This window comes from Anguilla rostrata, chromosome 8, assembly GCF_018555375.3.
Source record: "Anguilla rostrata isolate EN2019 chromosome 8, ASM1855537v3, whole genome shotgun sequence".
NCBI classification, from domain to species: Eukaryota; Metazoa; Chordata; class Actinopteri; order Anguilliformes; family Anguillidae; genus Anguilla; species Anguilla rostrata.
In genome coordinates, this window is record NC_057940.1 from 17,034,718 (window position 1) to 17,054,039 (window position 19,322).

General features: G+C 48.3%; 1 protein-coding gene across 5 annotated transcripts in view; it reads left to right on the forward strand.

The window, feature by feature from the left end:
* LOC135260966 (protein 4.1-like) overlaps positions 1–19,322 on the forward strand; it is a 53,516-nt gene that overhangs the window by 19,713 nt on the left and 14,481 nt on the right. The window contains exons 4-16 of one of the 5 annotated variants that reach the window (XM_064346737.1): positions 1,062–1,166; positions 1,468–1,510; positions 1,874–1,949; positions 3,599–3,817; positions 5,007–5,094; positions 6,981–7,133; positions 8,256–8,353; positions 8,589–8,764; positions 9,725–9,957; positions 15,855–15,908; positions 17,075–17,110; positions 17,703–17,768; positions 18,489–18,674. In XM_064346737.1, coding sequence (XP_064202807.1) covers positions 1,062–1,166; positions 1,468–1,510; positions 1,874–1,949; positions 3,599–3,817; positions 5,007–5,094; positions 6,981–7,133; positions 8,256–8,353; positions 8,589–8,764; positions 9,725–9,957; positions 15,855–15,908; positions 17,075–17,110; positions 17,703–17,768; positions 18,489–18,674 — 1,533 coding nt within the window. The remainder of the gene's footprint in view (positions 1–1,061; positions 1,167–1,467; positions 1,511–1,873; positions 1,950–3,598; positions 3,818–5,006; positions 5,095–6,980; positions 7,134–8,255; positions 8,354–8,588; positions 8,765–9,724; positions 9,958–15,854; positions 15,909–17,074; positions 17,111–17,702; positions 17,769–18,488; positions 18,675–19,322) is intronic. The other 4 variants (XM_064346738.1, XM_064346739.1, XM_064346740.1 and 1 more) reach the window with 4 other exon arrangements.

A 19,322-nucleotide genomic window follows, 5' to 3' on the forward strand; every position in this document is an offset into this window, starting at 1 on the left:
ACTTCACTGTCACGCAAGCACACACACACACACACTCACTCACTCTTTCTCTCATATGTGAATGCGTGGGTATACTGTATATGAATGCAGGTATGTGTGATTGTGTGGGTATATGTGAATGTGGGTATGTGTGCAGATTGTGGATCTGTTCCTCCTGCTGTTTCTTTTACCTGGCTAGCTCTGGAGTCAAAGCAGGAGGCAGGCAGTACACTGCAGACTAAATATAGCCCCACGATTAGCACTTGCATTACATCATCCCTGACTCAGTGGACCCACTGTAATGTCTAGCATGGAGTGGCTGCACAGAACTGTTGGCCCACACACACACACACATACATGTGAAAACCTGATGCTCTAGGTAGGCTGTGATAACTCATAAGACCAGGGATTTGAGTTCAGTAAAGGAAACTGCCACCCACCATGGGTTCACTTTGTAAACTTCTGTAAACTTTGCCTATGCAGGTACAGATACAGCCTGCCTGCGTTTTGACTATAGGGCGTGAGCTACAGATATTAATTCGTATTTAATCTAATGATAATCTAGTAGTGAATTTGTTCATTAGTATTTACAATTTACTAATGCTAGTACATTTGTTAACTGCTGTCAGTGTCTTTATGTGTGTGTCTGTGAAATGCAGTGCACCTTTCCCCCTAGTCCAGCATTATGTTGCTGTTACTAGGATACAGTAGAACAACCTCGTGCACGTCCGTGTGATAGTGCTCACGCACGTGGCTGCTTTTAGGCGTGTTTGTGTGTGAGTCTCTCTCAGGTCAGCTTTCAGATGGCACCCCTGGGCCGCCCCTCCGCGGTGCTGTGATTTACAGGCATCAGTGCTGTTAGAGCTAACCGTGAGCGCTGAGCGCGGGCTGGAGCGCACTCTGTTCCCTCTTTCATCGCGGCTGGGGGCGGAGCTGTGAGGGACGCGGGTCGCCCAGGTGATCCGCTGTCACGCCTCCGCTGTCCCGCTGTCCCACTGTCCCGCCGTCCTCAGGCCCTCCCGATCGCGCCTCTCTCCGCCTCCCTGAGCGTCTCCCTCTGTGTCTCTGTGCTCGTCCTGCAGAAGCGGGCCAAGGGCCAGGTGCTCTTCGACACCGTGTGCGAGCAGCTCAACCTGCTGGAGAGGGACTACTTCGGCATCACATTCCGAGACATGGACAACCAAAAGGTGCGTTGCCCACCGTGACTTCCTCAACATTTAGCTGTCCCGTGTCTCATCAGGCGCAGTGTACGCTGGGGAGCTGGGGGAGTAACTGGAAGGTCATAGGTTTGATTCATGCACTGCTGCTGTTCCCTTGGTGCTTGACCTGAATTGCTTCAGTAAAATATCCAGGTCTATAAATTGATTGTATATTTTTTTAAATTATGAACTGTTTGAGGTGCTTGTGATAGGAGTGTCTGCTAAATGCATAAAATGTAAATACTGAAACTGTAAAATGAGTTCATACTGCTTGCTGCTTGATTTGTAGAATTGGTTGGACCCTGCTAAAGAGATGAAGAAGCAGATAAGAAGTAAGTTATTTCTCATTGTATTGATTTGATGCCTCATTTGCAGTGATGGACACTCATGATGCTTATAGCACATTGAACCCTTCCTGACCTGTAATCAGGTTACTGTACCATCGACAGACGGTCTCTGTTTCACTCGCCTGCTTCTAGTAAAACTTGGACTGACACTAAGTGCTGTGCATGAGGATTATTATATTCACCCCTGTTCAGCTTTAGGTACCCTGAAACACAAATGTTTAATCTTCAGTGAGTTTTTAAAAAAAAGTGATTTATTTTTGTTTTTTTGTTCTTCACTGACTCTCATTCTGCCAGTCTCTATCTTGTCCTGCATCTTCGGTTGAAAGGGGGAATGTTTGTGCCTTGCAGGTGGATCGTGGAATTTTGCGTTCAATGTGAAGTTTTACCCTCCGGACCCCGCCCAGCTGTCAGAAGACATTACGAGGTGAGTCCCCTGAGCAGGGTGCTAGTGCAGGTCCCCCTCTGCTGGAGGACCCCTGAGCAGGGTGCTAGTGCAGGAGCCCTCTGCTGGAGGACCCCTGAGCAGGGTGCTAGTGCAGGTCCCCCTCTGCTGAAGGACCCCTGAGCAGGGTGCTAGTGCAGGAGCCCCTCTGCTGGAGGACCCCTGAGCAGGGTGCTAGTGCAGGAGCCCTCTGCTGAAGGACCCCTGAGCAGGGTGCTAGTGCAGGAGCCCTCTGCTGAAGGACCCCTGAGCAGGGTGCTAGTGCAGGAGCCCTCTGCTGAAGGACCCCTGAGCAGGGTGCTAGTGCAGGAGCCCTCTGCTGGAGGACCCCTGAGCAGGGTGCTAGTGCAGGAGCCCCTCTGCTGAGGACCCCTGAGCAGGGTGCTAGTGCAGGAGCCCTCTGCTGGAGGACCCCTGAGCAGGGTGCTAGTGCAGGAGCCCCTCTGCTGGAGGACCCCTGAGCAGGGTGCTAGTGCAGGAGCCCTCTGCTGGAGGACCCCTGAGCAGGGTGCTAGTGCAGGAGCCCCTCTGCTGAGGGACCCCTGAGCAGGGTGCTAGTGCAGGAGCCCCTCTGCTGGAGGACCCCTGAGCAGGGTGCTAGTGCAGGTGCCCTCTGCTGGAGGACCCCTGAGCAGGGTGCTAGTGCAGGAGCCCTCTGCTGGAGGACCCCTGAGCAGGGTGCTAGTGCAGGAGCCCTCTGCTGGAGGACCCCTGAGCAGGGTGCTAGTGCAGGAGCCCCTCTGCTGGAGGACCCCTGAGCAGGGTGCTAGTGCAGGAGCCCTCTGCTGAGGGACCCCTGAGCAGGGTGCTAGTGCAGGAGCCCCTCTGCTGGAGGACCCCTGAGCAGGGTGCTAGTGCAGGAGCCCCTCTGCTGAAGGACCCCTGAGCAGGGTGCTAGTGCAGGAGCCCCTCTGCTGAAGGACCCCTGAGCAGGGTGCTAGTGCAGGAGCCCCTCTGCTGGAGGACCCCTGAGCAGGGTGCTAGTGCAGGCGCCCCTCTGCTGAAGGACCCCTGAGCAGGGTGCTAGTGCAGGAGCCCCTCTGCTGGAGGACCCCTGAGCAGGGTGCTAGTGCAGGAGCCCCTCTGCTGGAGGACCCCTGAGCAGGGTGCTAGTGCAGGAGCCCCTCTGCTGGAGGACCCCTGAGCAGGGTGCTAGTGCAGGTGCCCTCTGCTGGAGGACCCCTGAGCAGGGTGCTAGTGCAGGAGCCCTCTGCTGGAGGACCCCTGAGCAGGGTGCTAGTGCAGGAGCCCTCTGCTGAGGGACCCCTGAGCAGGGTGCTAGTGCAGGAGCCCTCTGCTGAAGGACCCCTGAGCAGGGTGCTAGTGCAGGAGCCCCTCTGCTGGAGGACCCCTGAGCAGGGTGCTAGTGCAGATGCCCTCTGCTGGAGGACCCCTGAGCAGGGTGCTAGTGCAGGAGCCCCTCTGCTGAAGGACCCCTGAGCAGGGTGCTAGTGCAGGTGCCCTCTGCTGAAGCACCCCTGAGAAATTCACTTCTGCCTTCAACAAGCTGAAGAGGGGTATTAAAATTGAATTCTTTGGTTCTGAATAAAGGCTAAATCTTGCATTGGCACCAATAGCGAAGTTGTGTTCGCTGCTGCTGGGTAACCTGCGTACCCTCTCCCCCTCTCCAGGTACTACCTGTGCTTGCAGCTGAGGGACGATGTGGTTTCGGGCCGCTTGCCTTGCTCTTTCGCCACGCACACCGTCCTGGGGTCCTACACCGTCCAGTCTGAGCTCGGAGACCACGACCCGGAGGAGCTTGGCACCGACTACGTCAGCGAATTCCGCTTCGCCCCCAACCAGACCAAGGAGCTGGAGGAGAAAGTCATGGACCTGCATAGAAACTACAAGTGCGTCACACCCGGACACCAGCACACCGTTTACACACTGTACTGATTGCAGGTTCTTCATACCTTGTGGGGTCCTTCCGTCTGTACTCGCAACTGAAGATTAATACATTCAGGCAAATCATATATGATAAATTATTGGTGATTTACTGTTTGGGACTTGCACATTACATTCTCTTTAAAGAAAAGATAATTATTTAGTCAACATATGTCGAATTGAACGTGCAAGGAAGAAAACAAATGAATGCTTTATGAAGGGTCCGTGAGGTTCAAACCCCTGGTTTTATTTGCTTTGGTGCATTTTAATGAAAACCTGCTGTGTGTATAGCAGGTGTCAGTGTGCTGATAAGTAATGGGGAGGCAGGCAGGAGGGAACTATGGGGCCGGCATGGTTATACATCTTTAATCAGGGCCTAGAGTGAAGGGAACCCTCCATATACACACAAACACACACGCACACACACACACGCACACACACACACACACACACCCGGACCCCCCGCCTCCCTCCTGCTCCCTGTTAGTCACACCTCACTTCCCGCTGTGCGTCTGAGGTCTCGCTGTGTGGCTCGGCGGTGTTCTGTCCCGCCCCGCCGCGGGGGAGGCACGGTCGCTCGCGTGCTCTTGTATGACGCAGCGACCGGTGATTTTTCACGCCTACGCCCCTTAATCGCCGCCTCCCGCCCTGTACCTTCAAGGCTGCAGAGACTATGGGGCATTTATCTGAACTGTCATCTTGCTTGTTTGATAAGGACTTGCAGCATTAGCGGTTTCCAGTACAAGCCATGTAGTCTAAAAGGGCACATATTTGGGGGGGAGAAACCAGGACTTATAGACTTCTCATTATTCCTTCGGAGTTGAACATATGGTCCCGCAGTGCTGATTGATGAACACTTCACGTGTCCAGTCAGGCTCGTTCCCTGGGTTTACTTTTCAGGCAGCAGGTATTCTCTATCTTGCAGTGTCTTCTATCATCTGGGTGGTCATTTACCAGCTGCAATTTAAAAAATAGGAACGAAACTGAAATACACCTTTGAAATACCTTTACAGTTGTTTGTCATGGCTCCCTATAACATTGATATCTGCGTGTACCTGGAGCCTTTCCCCAGCTGGCGGTCGGCAGTAGAGCAGAACGCGATGCTCAGGGAGATGGGTGGGGCCGCGCGCTAACACTGCTTCTCGAACTCACCAGAGGCATGACGCCGGCTGAGGCCGAGATGCACTTCTTGGAGAACGCCAAGAAGCTGTCCATGTATGGAGTGGACCTCCACCACGCCAAGGTAAGGAAGGGTCCTCCTCTGTCCCATCAGCCTCGCGCAAGGCCAGGGAGTCGTTTCAGCTGGAGCCAGTCGCTATAGCAACGGGCAGAGGGTATACTTCAGCTCCATTACTTTGTGGTCTCTAGTGGTGCTCGATGACTCGCAGCCCGGTCTCGCTCCATTAAGGACCCTCTTGCTGTTGTGTTCTTACACTAGCTTGCATGTTGGGGAGAAAAGATTGGGCCCTGGCTTGAAGCTGTAGTGCTAGGATGGCTCATTGGGTCTCATTAGAGCACCTGAGCCGGATCAATAGAAACAGCAGTTGTTCTTGTATACATTGAGAAATTGCCTGTGGGGTGTGGGGTGTTTCTGAAACAGGCACTCTGGAGCCCTCCCACTGAGTCATAACGACTCCTCCTACCACTAGGGTGCATTTCTCCTCCCCACCGCTGAGCTGCCAGCCCCCTGTCTCCAATATTCGGACCGGCTTTATGAGCTGGGCCCTGTGGCTGCACTTTAAAGGGGCCGCCAAGTCCCATTCGAAATGAGTTCTAGAATGATCTGAGAAATCGACATCTTTGCTGTCATCACATATCGCAGCATCAAAACGTTTTCCCTGACTGGTGATGGGGGGAGAAAGACCATTTTGGCAAAAGGAGAAACCATAAAGTGATAGTTTTTCATAGAGATGCATAAGCACTTATAGAAATTTCTCTCCATTTGGTCAGCCTGTGTCTTCTCTCTTTTCTTGACAAATGGCCTAGTTGATAGGAAGCATCTTTGAGTGCTTGTCTCCAGCTGAGGGGAAGGTAAGCCTGCATGTATAGTGTGTGTGTGTGTGTGTGTGTGTGTCTGTGCGTGCGTGCGTGTGTCTGTGCGTGCGTGCGTGTGTCTGTGTGTGCGTGTGTGTCTGTCCGTCCGTGTGTGTGTGTGTGTGTGTGATGGTCTTTGCACATGACAGTACTGTGTCGACCCATCATTGTGGGCTGCGGTTTGAGTGCCGTGGTAGTGTGGTGATTGGATGTTGTCTCCTGACAGACAGGCGTGTGGGTAAACGCCCTCTGGGAACACAACCTCCCCTCATGTAGCTGTGTTCTCAGCAACCTGGTCAATATCTGTGGAACACGTGTACAGTCGTCACCTGCCCCCCGCCCCAATCCTCATGTCATCCCCCCCATCCCCCACCCCCCAGCCTTCATCCGACCCCCAGCATTGAGTCCTTTGTCCCATCTCCTGTGTCGATGGGTGCCACAGGTCTTCCCTCTCCACTCTCACCACTGATGGACAGAAATGCAGGAAAATGCTCATGAAACAGCAAAGCAACAGCAGTGTCAGCAGCCAACTGCGGTGCAGGCTAATATTCACCTGACAGGGGCCTGTACCTGACATTATTGTTAAAGGGGCCTTTACCTGATATTCACATTAGAGGTCTTTACCTGGTATTAATCTTAAAGGGCACCTTTACTTAATATTAATCTTAAAGGGCACCTTTACTTAATATTAATCTTAAAGGGCACCTTCAGCTATTATTAATCTTAAAGGGCACATTCCTTAATATTAATCTTGAAGGGCACCTTGAGTTAATATTAATCTGAAAGGGCACCATTGGCTAATATTAGTCTTAAATGGTGACCTTTATGAAAATCTGGGGACAGATTTGTGTCTTTGCTTTGCTTTGTTTTGTTTGCTGTGTTCCAGCCCTCTTCAGGTTCATCTTTCAGGAGAAGGACTGCAGTGCCTGGCGTCTGATTCTATCATTATGTTACATGTGACAGTGACTGTGAAGAGGCCTCGTGTGGCATCGTAACCTCGCCCCGTCGCGCATCGCTGGGCGATGCGGTGTGTGTTGGGGGGCTCTGTGATAGGCGGGGCCGGACTGACGGCCCGGGGCTCTCTTGCGTCCGCAGGACTCGGAGGGCGTGGAGATCATGCTGGGGGTGTGCGCCAGCGGGCTCCTCATCTACCGCGACAGACTACGCATCAACCGCTTCGCCTGGCCCAAGGTCCTCAAGATCTCCTACAAGCGGAACAACTTCTACATCAAAATCCGCCCGGGCGAGGTAGGGTTCCACGCTGCCCCCTGCTGTCCATGTGTCGTCTGAACGTTCCAGCTCGCATGACGCTCCCAGTCCCGCGGCCCGTTCAGCGCTGCTGCGCTCTGTGAAGCAGAGCTCCCTGCTCTGCTCTGCTCTGCGCTGCTCTGTGAAGCAGAGCTCCCTGCTCTGCGCTGCTGCTCTCTGTGAAGCAGAGCTCCCTGCTCTGCTCTGTGAGAGCCGCCTTTGAGCAGCTCCCTGCTCTGCTCTGTGAAGCAGAGCTCCCTGCTCTGCACTCTGTGAAGCAGAGCTCCCTGCTCTGCTCTGTGAAGCAGAGCTCCCTGCTCTGCTCTGTGAAGCAGAGCTCCCTGCTCTGCTCTGCTCTGCTCTGCTCTGTGAAGCAGAGCTCCCTGCTCTGCTCTGCTCTGTGAAGCAGAGCTCCCTGCTCTGCTCTGCTCTGTGAAGCAGAGCTCCCTGCTCTGCGCTCTGTGAAGCAGAGCTCCCTGCTGTGCTCTGTGAAGCAGAGCTCCCTGCTCTGCGCTGCTGCGCTCTGTGAAGCAGAGCTCCCTGCTCTGTGCTCTGTGAAGCAGAGCTCCCTGCTCTGTGCTCTGTGAAGCAGAGCTCCCTGCTCTGCTCTGCTCTGTGAAGCAGAGCTCCCTGCTCTGTGCTCCCTACACAGTAAATCACAGTAAGCCTGAACGCTTCCTAACAGAGGCCGCAGTCCCCCCGTTCACAAAGGTGTCACTGCACTGATGATGTTAAAAATCTGCATTGTTACTGCCTGCTGATCTGCACGTAATCCAGATGGGATGCTAATGCTGTAATAAATCCAGGGCTTTGAGACTGCAGAGCCTTTGTTTTGCTTTGGGGGGGCAGTGCTTCTCTGTATGCCAGTAAAGCGTTTGATGGCCGGGTTCTGGTTGGTATCTCTAATCTGGACTGCTGTTATTGAGACATCGCTGCAGATTCTCTTTCCCTTTTCATGAGCGGTGAACAGGGTGCTGCGTTACCTGTGCCGGTGCCCGGGACGGCCCGTTAAATGTTAGCGGCTTTGCGCGTCTGCACTTTCGGCTTCAGGCGAGGCGCGGGTCCGTGGAGCGGGACAGGCATGAGTAACGGCTCATGGGCCGCGTGTCTCTCTCCCCGCAGTTCGAGCAGTTCGAGAGCACCATCGGATTCAAGCTCCCGAACCACCGCGCCGCCAAGAGGCTGTGGAAGGTCTGCGTGGAACACCACACCTTCTTCAGGTGAGAGCTGGGCCGGGGCTCCCGTGTAGTTCAGAGTCCGGTACGCCCCGTGGAGAGAGTTTGGGATCGCCGCTTTAGAGTCAGAGACCACAGAGAAAGCTGAACTGTGTGTGAACTCGTTTTTAAATGTAAAAGTAATTAATAACGTGCATATGTGTATAAATTATGAGACATAATGAGAGTGCACCCTTGGTTCACTGTAAGCGGGGCTGTCCTCCTCCGTGTGCTCCTTTAGGTTGGTGTCTCCAGAAGCCCCTCCCAAGAAGTTCCTCACGCTGGGGTCCAAGTTCCGCTACAGCGGGCGCACCCAGACCCAGACGCGCCGGGCCAGCTCCCAGATCGTCCGGCCCGCGCCCTACTTCGAGCGCTCCTCCAGCAAGCGCTACACCATGTCCCGCAGCCTGGACGGAGGTGGGTCCCTGCGAAACCCTCCTCCCTCCCCTTCGCCTTCCCCTTGTGTAGCTCCTCCTGCTTTTGGACTGAGGGTGCCCTCCCCTGCCCTGCCTGTATGGAACACTGTGGTTTCAGCCATTTGGCTCAGCGCTTTAATATCAGCTTTCCCTCCCAAACCATTTCCGTCACTGGCTGCAGATAGAAAGATGTCATGACTTCTTTTTTTTTTTTTGTTACCTGCAAAATCCAGTTGTAAAAAAATAATAATAACTATATATATATATATATATATATATTTATTTTTTAACGTGCCAAGCTTTGTACCTATCGCTAAAGCACTAGGTACTCAGAACTGAACTGGCTGTCAGAAGAAAGGAAGGCAACCCTAGACTCTTTATAGGCCTTTTTGTAATTATTTTTTATTATTCCAGAAGGTAACATTATGTGTAGCTTGTGGTATGTGTTTATGAGGCACCCTTGAACTTCTATTAAAGGAGGACATTTTAAAGTGAGACATTCAGAAGCAATCACTAGGGGCAGGCAGACAAACTTCAATAATGGTAGATTAGCAGCTTCTTAACAAAATGTATTGCTTGAATGCCCTCACAGTAAGGGAGGTAGGGATGGAGGGAGAGAGACAGAGAGAGAAAGAGAGATAGGGGGTGAGTGAGTTAGTGACCAGTACGTTTCTGTATTATTTAACAGCTGAAACGGGATAATCAAGGCTCTGGCAAGGATAATCAAATAGTGATTGGAAAAAATCCAGAAAGAGGGTTTTATTCTTATCATGAGTGCTCAGGAAGGATTTCTGTAAAGGATATTAGCTCTTTTTTGTGATATTTGCACAAATCTTGGTTCTGCTCTCGGGTTGTGATCGTCCGTGTTTTAATTATGAGGGGGATGTGCAGAGATTTCATCTCAAACGGATTTCTCCCGGTTAGAGTTAGACAGTGTTCCAATGTCTCCCCTGCAATCCAGCCCCTGTGACTGAAAACCACGAAATACTCATGAAGGATTCCGTGTCCGCTTCAGAGATGGGCACCGCCCAGTATGCACCGGCTAAGGCCATCGCCACGGGCGACCTCATCACCTCGGTAACGCCAGAGAAGAAGGCCGAAGAGGAGAAGGCCGAGAAGGAGGAGGAGGAAAAGGCGACTGCCCCGGAACCTTCCGAGCCTGCCCCGCCCACTCCTGTCCGACAAGAGCCCAAGGTACCGGCACCCCTCCCCCCAAAATTCCCCTGCTCTTCTTTCCCATGAAACCTCAAGCACTTAAGACGGGCATTTAGTGTAAGAACGGCTACTGGTAGGTAGCAGGCAGAATCAGTGATCAGTCTGGTTGATTGAACACCATTTAAATTTGAGTGCAATTCTCTTTAAAGACCAGGAAAGCTCAGGAAAATGTGTAATCCCCTTAAAGGGTAAACTGTTTGCATGGGTAATACAGATTAACCTCCACATCCGTAGATTAAATTAAGTATTTAGGTAAATGAAAATAACTGAGCAATAAATGTAAGCAAATTATTTTCAAAATCACTAAAAATGCAAGTCCCAAAAAGATTAGCTTGATGTTGTCATCTTCACTATGGTGCAGCTAGCCAGTCAGCGACATCTTCACCATCTTTTTCTTTTTTTACGCTCATGCTGTGACTCAGTGGAGTAGCCTTATGGGAAATACACAGGGCCTGTTGGAGGACTTGTTGGTTTACCACTGACGAGGAATACCAGAGCGTTTAGTACTGGCTCCTACACTGAGGTGTTCGAGAGCATTCTGTCTTGTCCGAAACCTGGGAACTCTCCTATGTAACCCTACAGGGCATTGAATTATTTAATAATTTACAAACTACCTACAGTACACCTGTTTGTCAAGAGCTAGAAAAATAGTTGTCATGATACACAGAAATCATATTTTATACAGTTTTAGCAGAGAATCTGTTGTATAATTTTGTATCTATTATTATCTGTTGTATCTATTATTAGTGGTTGCTTGCTGTACTGCCGTATGTCCCAAGCTTGTCAAATGACATCTGTCACAGTTAGCAGTTGTTTCACAAACCTGGCAAGCATACTGTTGATCTGAACTGCAGAAGGGCACTCAAGCTCTTCATCCAGGGCCTGTTTCTGAACTCATAAGCAGCAGGGATATGAGGAGATGAGAGCTTACGCTGTGGTCAGGTCAGCTGTGAGAAGTGGCGTGGCCCTGTTTTCAAGACCACACGTGTGGTCTGTCTGTGGTCTGATGAGGGCTCCAAGGCTGCACCCTCAGTCAGAGAACGAGCCGAAAAGAAGGCTTACGGTTTACAGCGGCAGTTAAAATCAGCGCTCACAGTTAAATCTGCGCTCACAATTAAAATCAGCGCTCACAGTTAAATCTGCGCTCACAGTTAAAATCTGCGCTCACAATTAAAATCAGCGCTCACAGTTAAATCTGCGCTCACAGTTAAAATCTGCGCTCACGGATAAAATCAGCGCTCACAGTTAAAATCATCGCTCACAGTTAAAATCTGCGCTCACAGATAAAATAAGCACTCAGAGTTAAAATCAGCGCTCACAGTTGAAATCAGCGCTCACAGTTGAAATCAGCGCTCACAGTTAAAATCTGCGCTCACAGATAAAATCAGCACTCAGAGTTAAAATCAGCGCTCACAGTTGAAATCAGTGCTCAGCGCAGATGTGAATGATTAGATTAGCACCAGCGGAACTCCCTACCTCCCTGCTCTGGTTCCTTCTTTCACCGCTGAATTACTAAGCCAGCAGCCATTGGAAAGGTGTTCTTCCCTTTTCAGTTTTTTCTCTGCTTGTGGTCTGAACATCCGTCTTAAGTATTTACTCACTGCCACACTGTTGACCTTTATGAGTAGTTTATTAGTGTTTACAAGTGTTTCTTCCTTGAGAACGTGTTTTTCAGATTTGCACCATGTATCTTGTTCTGCTTCATATAAAGGTGTGTCTCTCCTAAATAATCTGTAACAGTAAGTAGGCCTACAGTAAATTCACATTCAGATAATAACACAAAGTGAGCACGGGCTAATTGAGTCTCTCTTTTCTTCTATTCATGTAGTGAATGTGTTTTGGCTTCTGTGGTCTTCAGCTGTTGCACTTTATGCATTTGAGTGTGGATCGTATACTCTGTGTCAGAAATGTTCACCCCATGAGGCTTTCTGGAAAGATCTTTTTTATCCTTTATGCTTCCACACAATTTGACTGAATAAAGGGTTTTCTGTGATGAATGTGGCCTGTCGCCAAGTCTCAAACAGACACAGAAAGAAGAAATGAAAGGGTTTATTTCTGGTCACACTCTCAGATCAGGCTTTTGTGGTTGTGTGTAGCTGGCAGATGGTTTAGACTGTGTAGCTTAGAAGGATTTAATGAACATGATGATGATGAACCCTGGCTCTCCAGTTGGTCATTATTTCTGTTTCTTTTTTTTCATTCTCGGTTCAGAAACAAATTGAAGTTATTTCTGAAGTTAAGGTTAAGGATAGCATTCAATTTTCTCATTGAATTGAAGAACAGGGAAACCATATGTAACAATATTTAAACATAGTGATGATAGCTTGTGGAGTTCATTCAAGTGACCTGTGTTTTCAAAGAAAATTTAGTCAAACACTTTCAGAAAGAGATTATTCTCTCTCGCCATTCAGTGATCTGAATAAAATGAGTTTATATTTTTGAATTATTTCTTTTCCTTATGTGAGTAAGTAGTGATTCCCATTCCTGGTCCGACAGACCCTCGAGTCTGCTTTTTAAACGTTGTCTTTGTACATTGGGCCTCTCTCTCTCAAAAACCCAGAACCAGCAGACGAAGGGGTGTGTCAGGACCAGCGCTGATGTTGTAAATCTAAAATGAAACGCACCTCGTCACATGTATATTTTAACTAATTGGTTTTTTTCTCGTCTTTTCTTTGACCCCATACTGTACTCGTGTGCGTGTATGTGTGTGTACGTGTGTGTGTGTGTGTCCGCCCCGCCCCCCTCGCCATCTTCCGCCCGCCCCCCCGCCAGCCGTCGTCGCCGTCTTTATTTGCCTCCGACCCCCTGCGCTCCGAGCTGTCGCTCCCGTCCTCCCCGGTCTCGTCCACAAGGGTGCGGAGGAGGCGCAGGGAGAACGCGCGGAGGCGCGCCGTGTCCGTCAGCCCCGCCAAGAGCGGCACGGGCCGCCGGCGGCGCCAGGCACGGGCCGACCGGCGGGCCGCCCTGCTGGAGGAGCAGGCGCTGCTGCTCTCGGCCCGCAGGCAGAGGCTGGGCCAGAAGAAGGGCGGCACGCTCTTCTCCTTCTCCCTGCACCTCCCCGACCTCTCTGCCCTTCTGGACGACGACGGCTACCTGACCTTCCCCGACCTGTCCGAGCTGCGCTTCCTCCCCGAGAGCATCCAGCACTTCCTGCCCATCAAGTCGCCCTCCCTCATCCCCTGCTTCCTCTTCATCTTCTTCTTCCTGCTGTCCACCTCCTTCTCTGTCCCGTACGCCCTCACCCTCTCCTTCCCCCTGGCGCTGTGTCTCTGCTACCTGGAGCCCAAGGCTGCCTACTTGAGCGCCTCTCTTGCCAATGGCCTGAATGACAGTTCAGAGGAAGAGGTGTGTTCCTCGGCCCGAAACGCGCTCCCCCGCCCGCCCGCGGGTTTTTCTGTCAGTGCCCACCCACCTGTCCAGTGCTTTGGTCCTGATCTTTGTCAGACTGCCATCGCAGTTCTCCTCTCTTTCAGAACCTCAGCTCTGCCTGTCTCTCATTAGACCAACAGGAAACCATCGCATAGTCTTCCCATTTATCGACAACGTAGCTGCCATATCTCTTCTTTTAAAGGCTAAATGGGTTAGACACAAAGTTCATGAGAACCCAGTAGGTTTTTCTGTTCATTATGAATTAAAACTGCGTTCTTCTTTCTACTTTATTGATTAGATTCCCTTATAGTCCATTTCTATAACTCCAAACGTCTTTGATATTGCATCTTCTATATACTGAGGAGTTGCAGAACTGAGAGCCTACTCCTCATTTAAGTGAACATGCTTATGTGGTACAAAGTCATGTTTTATCTTATATTCTTTTGTTTATTTATTCATAGTGAGGAAGTGCCTGCACATCTTCTGTTGAAAATATTTTCTATGTATATTACTCATATGTTAAGATCAATGATAGTGATATGTTGCATGAAAGTGATATGATAATCAAGGTGGAGGAACACAGGCAATATTGTATTTCAGTTCACATTGTGTATTGTGTGTATTCAGTGACCAAATTATCAAACCACTGAAAGACATCTTGCCGTCTCCATTGGAGGGACCTGTGCTTTGTGTCTTACCCACTTCAGTCATATCTATGCTAATAGACTGTTTAAAGGATAACTTTGGGTTTTTTTTTTTTTTTTAGTTGGACCCATTTTTCTGTACTATTTCCACCATGCTGATTGGTAATGATTCTCTCACATCCTACTTTGTGGAGCTTGGTCACCCAGAGAAATGCTCTACTCTGATTTCCTGTGTAGTATAATAAAGCCACACAAACAGGCCTCGAAGTGCCCATGAAGTAACCTCCCGCAGAAGAATACATTTAGATTTACATTTACATTTAGTGGAAACTTTGAAAATTAACTTTATTATTGAAGTTTGCTCACAGTTTTCTATTAAATACATTTGTATGTGTTAATTGAGCTTTTATTTGGTAGAAAATTGCATTTAGAAGGCTTCTTTGCGTGGCCCCATTTGATTACATTGCAAAGCAGAGTGGAGCGGTTGTCAAGGTGATCAGCATGGTGGAATTAGTTAATAAAAGGGTCCAAGTTAAAAAAATAATAATATTTGAAGTTATCCTTTAAGTAAAGAAGATGCATGAAGTTAAATCCAGACATGTTTGTGTACTCTGTGTTGGAGTTTCTCTGCATTGTGATTTGCCAAGAAAATGTTAAGAGACTGAAAGTGCAGTTAAAAGACTGTTTGGCCGGGATTCTCTAGTCAAAATAAAGCAGCCCATGGTCTAAACTGACAGGCCAACAGCTACCAGACCCACCCCTGAACATCTGCAGGACGTGTCTTTTAACGAGCCTTTAAAAAGTGAACTTCTCAGTCCAGCCGTCCACGAGTGCAAATGCAGCCGCCACACAGCGATTGGCTCTTTGTGGAATCATGTTCCCCCAGGTGCTCACTAAGTGAGATCTTAACTCTGGTAAGAGGGTCTGGATAAGAGCGTCTGCTAAGTGATGCAATGTAATGAGATAATTGTGGAGGTCATGATACACCTTAAGTGTGTTTATTAAAATAAAATCGGGGAGAGTATTTGGTCTGGATCTGCTGAGCATCCACATATCGACCTCATTAAGAGGCCACTTCTACACCCATGCTTTAATATCAATTTAAATCCCAGAGTTCACGTTCAAATGCTTGCTTACCTTTCTCTAGGAAATGTGCATTATATTAAAATAATTCAGATAAGACATTGGAATGCAGAAAAACTGCTTCATCTGCAGTGCCGTCGTGTTCATGGAAGGTAAAGAGGGGGGACTGAAAGTCAGGTGACTGTTCTAGAAAAGTCGTGCTGTTTCTGTTGTTTTTTTATCTCCAATTGTAAATCATCCTTCAGTTGTAGCTGCGTTTTGTATGTTCATATAAGGCTAGGCCTATTTTCTCTTGCTTTCTCCAACCACCCCCTTCGAAAAACAAAAGGAAAAAAATAATAATTCATCAGATTATTTAGACAATTGGACTTGGGATGAAATCTGAATTAGATATGGGCACCTGGCTTTCCAAATGAAGTCCAGAAAATGAGTAGTGTGGCATCAAGGCCAAATTTACATCGTACACACAATGTTTGGTTTTTGTGTGTGACTTATATGCCACAAATGCCGTAAAGCTTTGAAACTTCCTCTGAGTCTGTTTGCAAATTTAGCTTGCTTGTTTGTTTGACTTTTTCATGTCTTTCATCTCTTAATTTTGTTACCACTTAAACACAAGCACTTTTTTTGGTTCAACCTAATGCATTCCCGCAGCCCCATTTGTGAATGTGAAATGGTGAATTTCTGTGGTCAGCTGCATGCGTGTCTGAACCGCTGACCAGATGAGTTTTCTCTATTCTTGCCTTCCGAACGGAACCTCGTTTGGCCGTTTTTGTGAAACAGACCGACAGCGAGCAAACGGACTTTGCCTGTGACGGTGAAACCACGGCCACAGAGGTTTGTATACGGAGCAGGACACAGCATATGCAGCACAGGAAGAACACTCAGCCGTTTGGGAAACAACTGAGGCGTTAGAAGTGGGGGGAAAGATCAAAGCTGTCGAAACTACGTCTGGTCAGACCGTTTGGAAATTCGCACTTTAAGATTAGGTGGCACTTCACAGTGTGTTGCTCCATAACTTGAAAATGAATGAATATTCAGAGAAGATTAAAACCTCACTGTTGTGTGAAATGTTATCTGATCTCCACCCCCCCGCCTTTCTGAACCGCTAGCTAATGAATGAATTCTATTAAGTAGTTTACACAAAGGACACCGTGTCCAGCCAGCTGTTCTCAGCCTGCAGAGAATGTCCATCAACTTTGGAACTGCTGTGGTTTCGTGCTGTTCCAATTTCTCTTGCCAGAAGTGGGGACCAATTGCATGTTGATTTTGATAAGTACTCAACAGAGAAATTGCGCGGTTTGGTGCAGTTATGGATAGGTGTAGGGATAGGGACATTGCATCTGAGAGTATGCACACGTTGTATATTTCATATTGAGCCTCCTCTCATGAATCAGTGTCCTGTATTCAGGATTTTCTCCCCTGCCTATGTTGTTGCTGGCCATTAATCATTTCTTAGACTAACTAATAAATTGGCCAAAGGTTATTAACATGCGAGCACCAAGCGTGTCTTATAGATAAATGAAATGCTGGACACCGCTGGCTGAAGCAGCTCCTGTCGCTTCGGTGTCTGAAACTAATTTTCATGCTGAAGGCAAAAGATTTAATTTACTTTGAGCGCTCGTTATCATAAAATATTGCGCACAGACTGACTAACAGCAGGTGTTGCGATGTTACGATGACAGATGCTGTTCAGGTTTTTTTGTCATTTAAATGTCAAGCAGTTTAATACAGCATGTATGAAATGGATTTCACATTGAGTGCACTTTCTGAGTCACATTTCTGTGACATTTACCATCAGTTCTCTGTAGGCTTTTTCGATGTCCTCTGTCTGCCTCTCTCTCTCTTCTCCCTACCTCCCTCCCTCCCTCACTCCCGCCTTTCCCCATGTCGCTCTTTTCGCCCTCTTCCTCTATCCATTTTTCTTTTCCATCTCTAATGTAAACCAATGCTAACCGCTTGTAATTGGCCTTTTCTTCCCCTCCTCCTTTTACCGCTGGCAGTCGGACCAGGAGGATGAGTCAGAGATGAGGACGCAGGTACTCTAACGGTCTCGTTCGTCCCGCCGCGAGACCACAGGCTCTGGGTCTCCGTCACTCCCCGATTTTCAGACGCCTCATATTGCCATTCCCACTGCCCACACTGTCTGCCCTGCTGATGGGACTGTCCTTAAGGCCAGTGTTACTGTGTAGCAAAACACATCTCAACTGCGCTGGCTCACTTCACAGATCTCGCCTGCAGTGGTTTAGCGTAGCACAGCGCAGTCTAACTGCTGCACACCAGTTTCATTGGGCATGCTAACTGCCATGCACCAGTGTAGTACAATGCTTCTCAGCTTTAGCCCGTGACATGCGCTTGAAGAGAAGCATTGTGAGGAACAATCTGTTACTTAATGTAGATTTTTTGGAATGGTCAGTTTTTTCCCCTCCCCCCTCAAATTTTATGGTGAGGTAGATTTGAAATGTCAAATTGAAAAAGGGAATCCGAAATCGTTGACTGGGCGTCACCCGTGCTAGTTCTGCTAGCGGGAAAAGATCAAATTGGGACCCTGTGTATCATAGCTGAGGGCAAAAGTATGTGTTTGTGTGTCCCTTCAGACATGAACATCTTGTCCTTTCTTTGTCTTTTCAGAATAGTTTCATAAGACGAATAAAAGGGGAAAATGTATTTGTCAAACATAGCAATCTGATGTTAGAGGTTGGTATGGAATGACAAAAAATGCATGCAAGCATTTTGACTGAGGAACAGTAACATTGTTGAATGCTTGCTGTGTACTGCTTCACCTACCATTAACCTAGTCCATTCTACCATGGTCCCACCTCGTTCAAATGTGACTCCTGCCGTTGTTTCACTGATTTGCTAACACACACATCTGTGGGTGTGGTCTGTTTTTTTGATCATAGATAGCAGTACATTTAACTGCCTGGATTTGGTTATGCCAGAATTAACAGTTTAGCCGAAGTTAGCATTGCGCGAGACACATGTCAGTTGCCCTCAATTCCAAAAGGGGGGATTTTCCATAAATGGCGGCATGATGAGTTTGTTTGAAAACATATAATGTGAGTGCACTGCTGTGAATATAATATGCCTCAGTGGTAAAGCATGAATTCTTAAATATTCTAAATACAGTTTTTAAAGAGGATATTAGCTGCATGCGTTTGACAGTGTAGAAATTGGAAGCACTGTGCAACTGGACATGTTTTACAGTTCATTTAAATACATGTAAATATTTAATGAAGTAGTGTATTATATAGCTGTACACATAGGCCCATTTAACACGCATTATTTTTCTGTAAGGGCACTTGAGGGCGTCTCATGAATGCTTCACGTTTGCACAAGACGTTCACTTTTGTATTATTATTGTATACTCATGGGCGGTTCCCGTGCTCCTGTACCTTGTCGTGATTGGTTGACCAGGGAACGGCAACTCCCGAGCTGCTGGTGAAGCACCAGACCAATATAAGCGAGCTGAAGCGGTCATTTTTGGAGACGGGCGGGGACGCGAGCGGGCTGACGGAGTGGGAGAAGCGCCTCTCCACCTCCCCCGTGCGCTCCACAAGGCTGGATGACTCCCCCATGATCGAACCCCTCATGCCAGAGGAAGTAAGCTGTCACGCTGGTAAACGGTGCATGGTTGCTGTGGAAACGGTGGGCGGACCCCTGCGGAGAAGCGCTCAGTGGCTGTGTCTCTTAGGCACAATAAAGGGCTCCTCTGGTGCAGAGATGTGGTACCTTAAATTGATGAAAACAATGTCATTACACCCTGCAAGTAGCTCTAAGCAGTACTTCCTGGCAGATCTTTTTGCAGTATGCAAAATGTTTTAATCACAGTGCCTTAAAATCAGGCCTAAAAATGTTTTAATATTTACAATTTTGTTTGTTTCTTGCCCTAAAATCAGTCCTGTAAATTTCCTAATTTGAAAAATATTTACGGCAGTGGTTCTCGACCGACAACGTTTCTATTTTTTTTTTTTTTTTACATAATGTTAGCATATTTATACAGTATGGTTTTGTCTGATTATTGACCATACAAAATGCTTAAAAATATGAGCGGTTCAGCTTTGAATGGCAGAAATACATTTGGGACTGTAAACAACCTAATATTTCAGTCTTCACTCGGCTGGTTGTTACTGAAGTACAAGCAGCTAAACATTACCACCTGTTTTATAAAAAAATAGGTTTATTTTATAACGAAAACATTATCTGATATTTTGTTCATATATTTAAAAAATGCAATTTTATTTTTGTGAC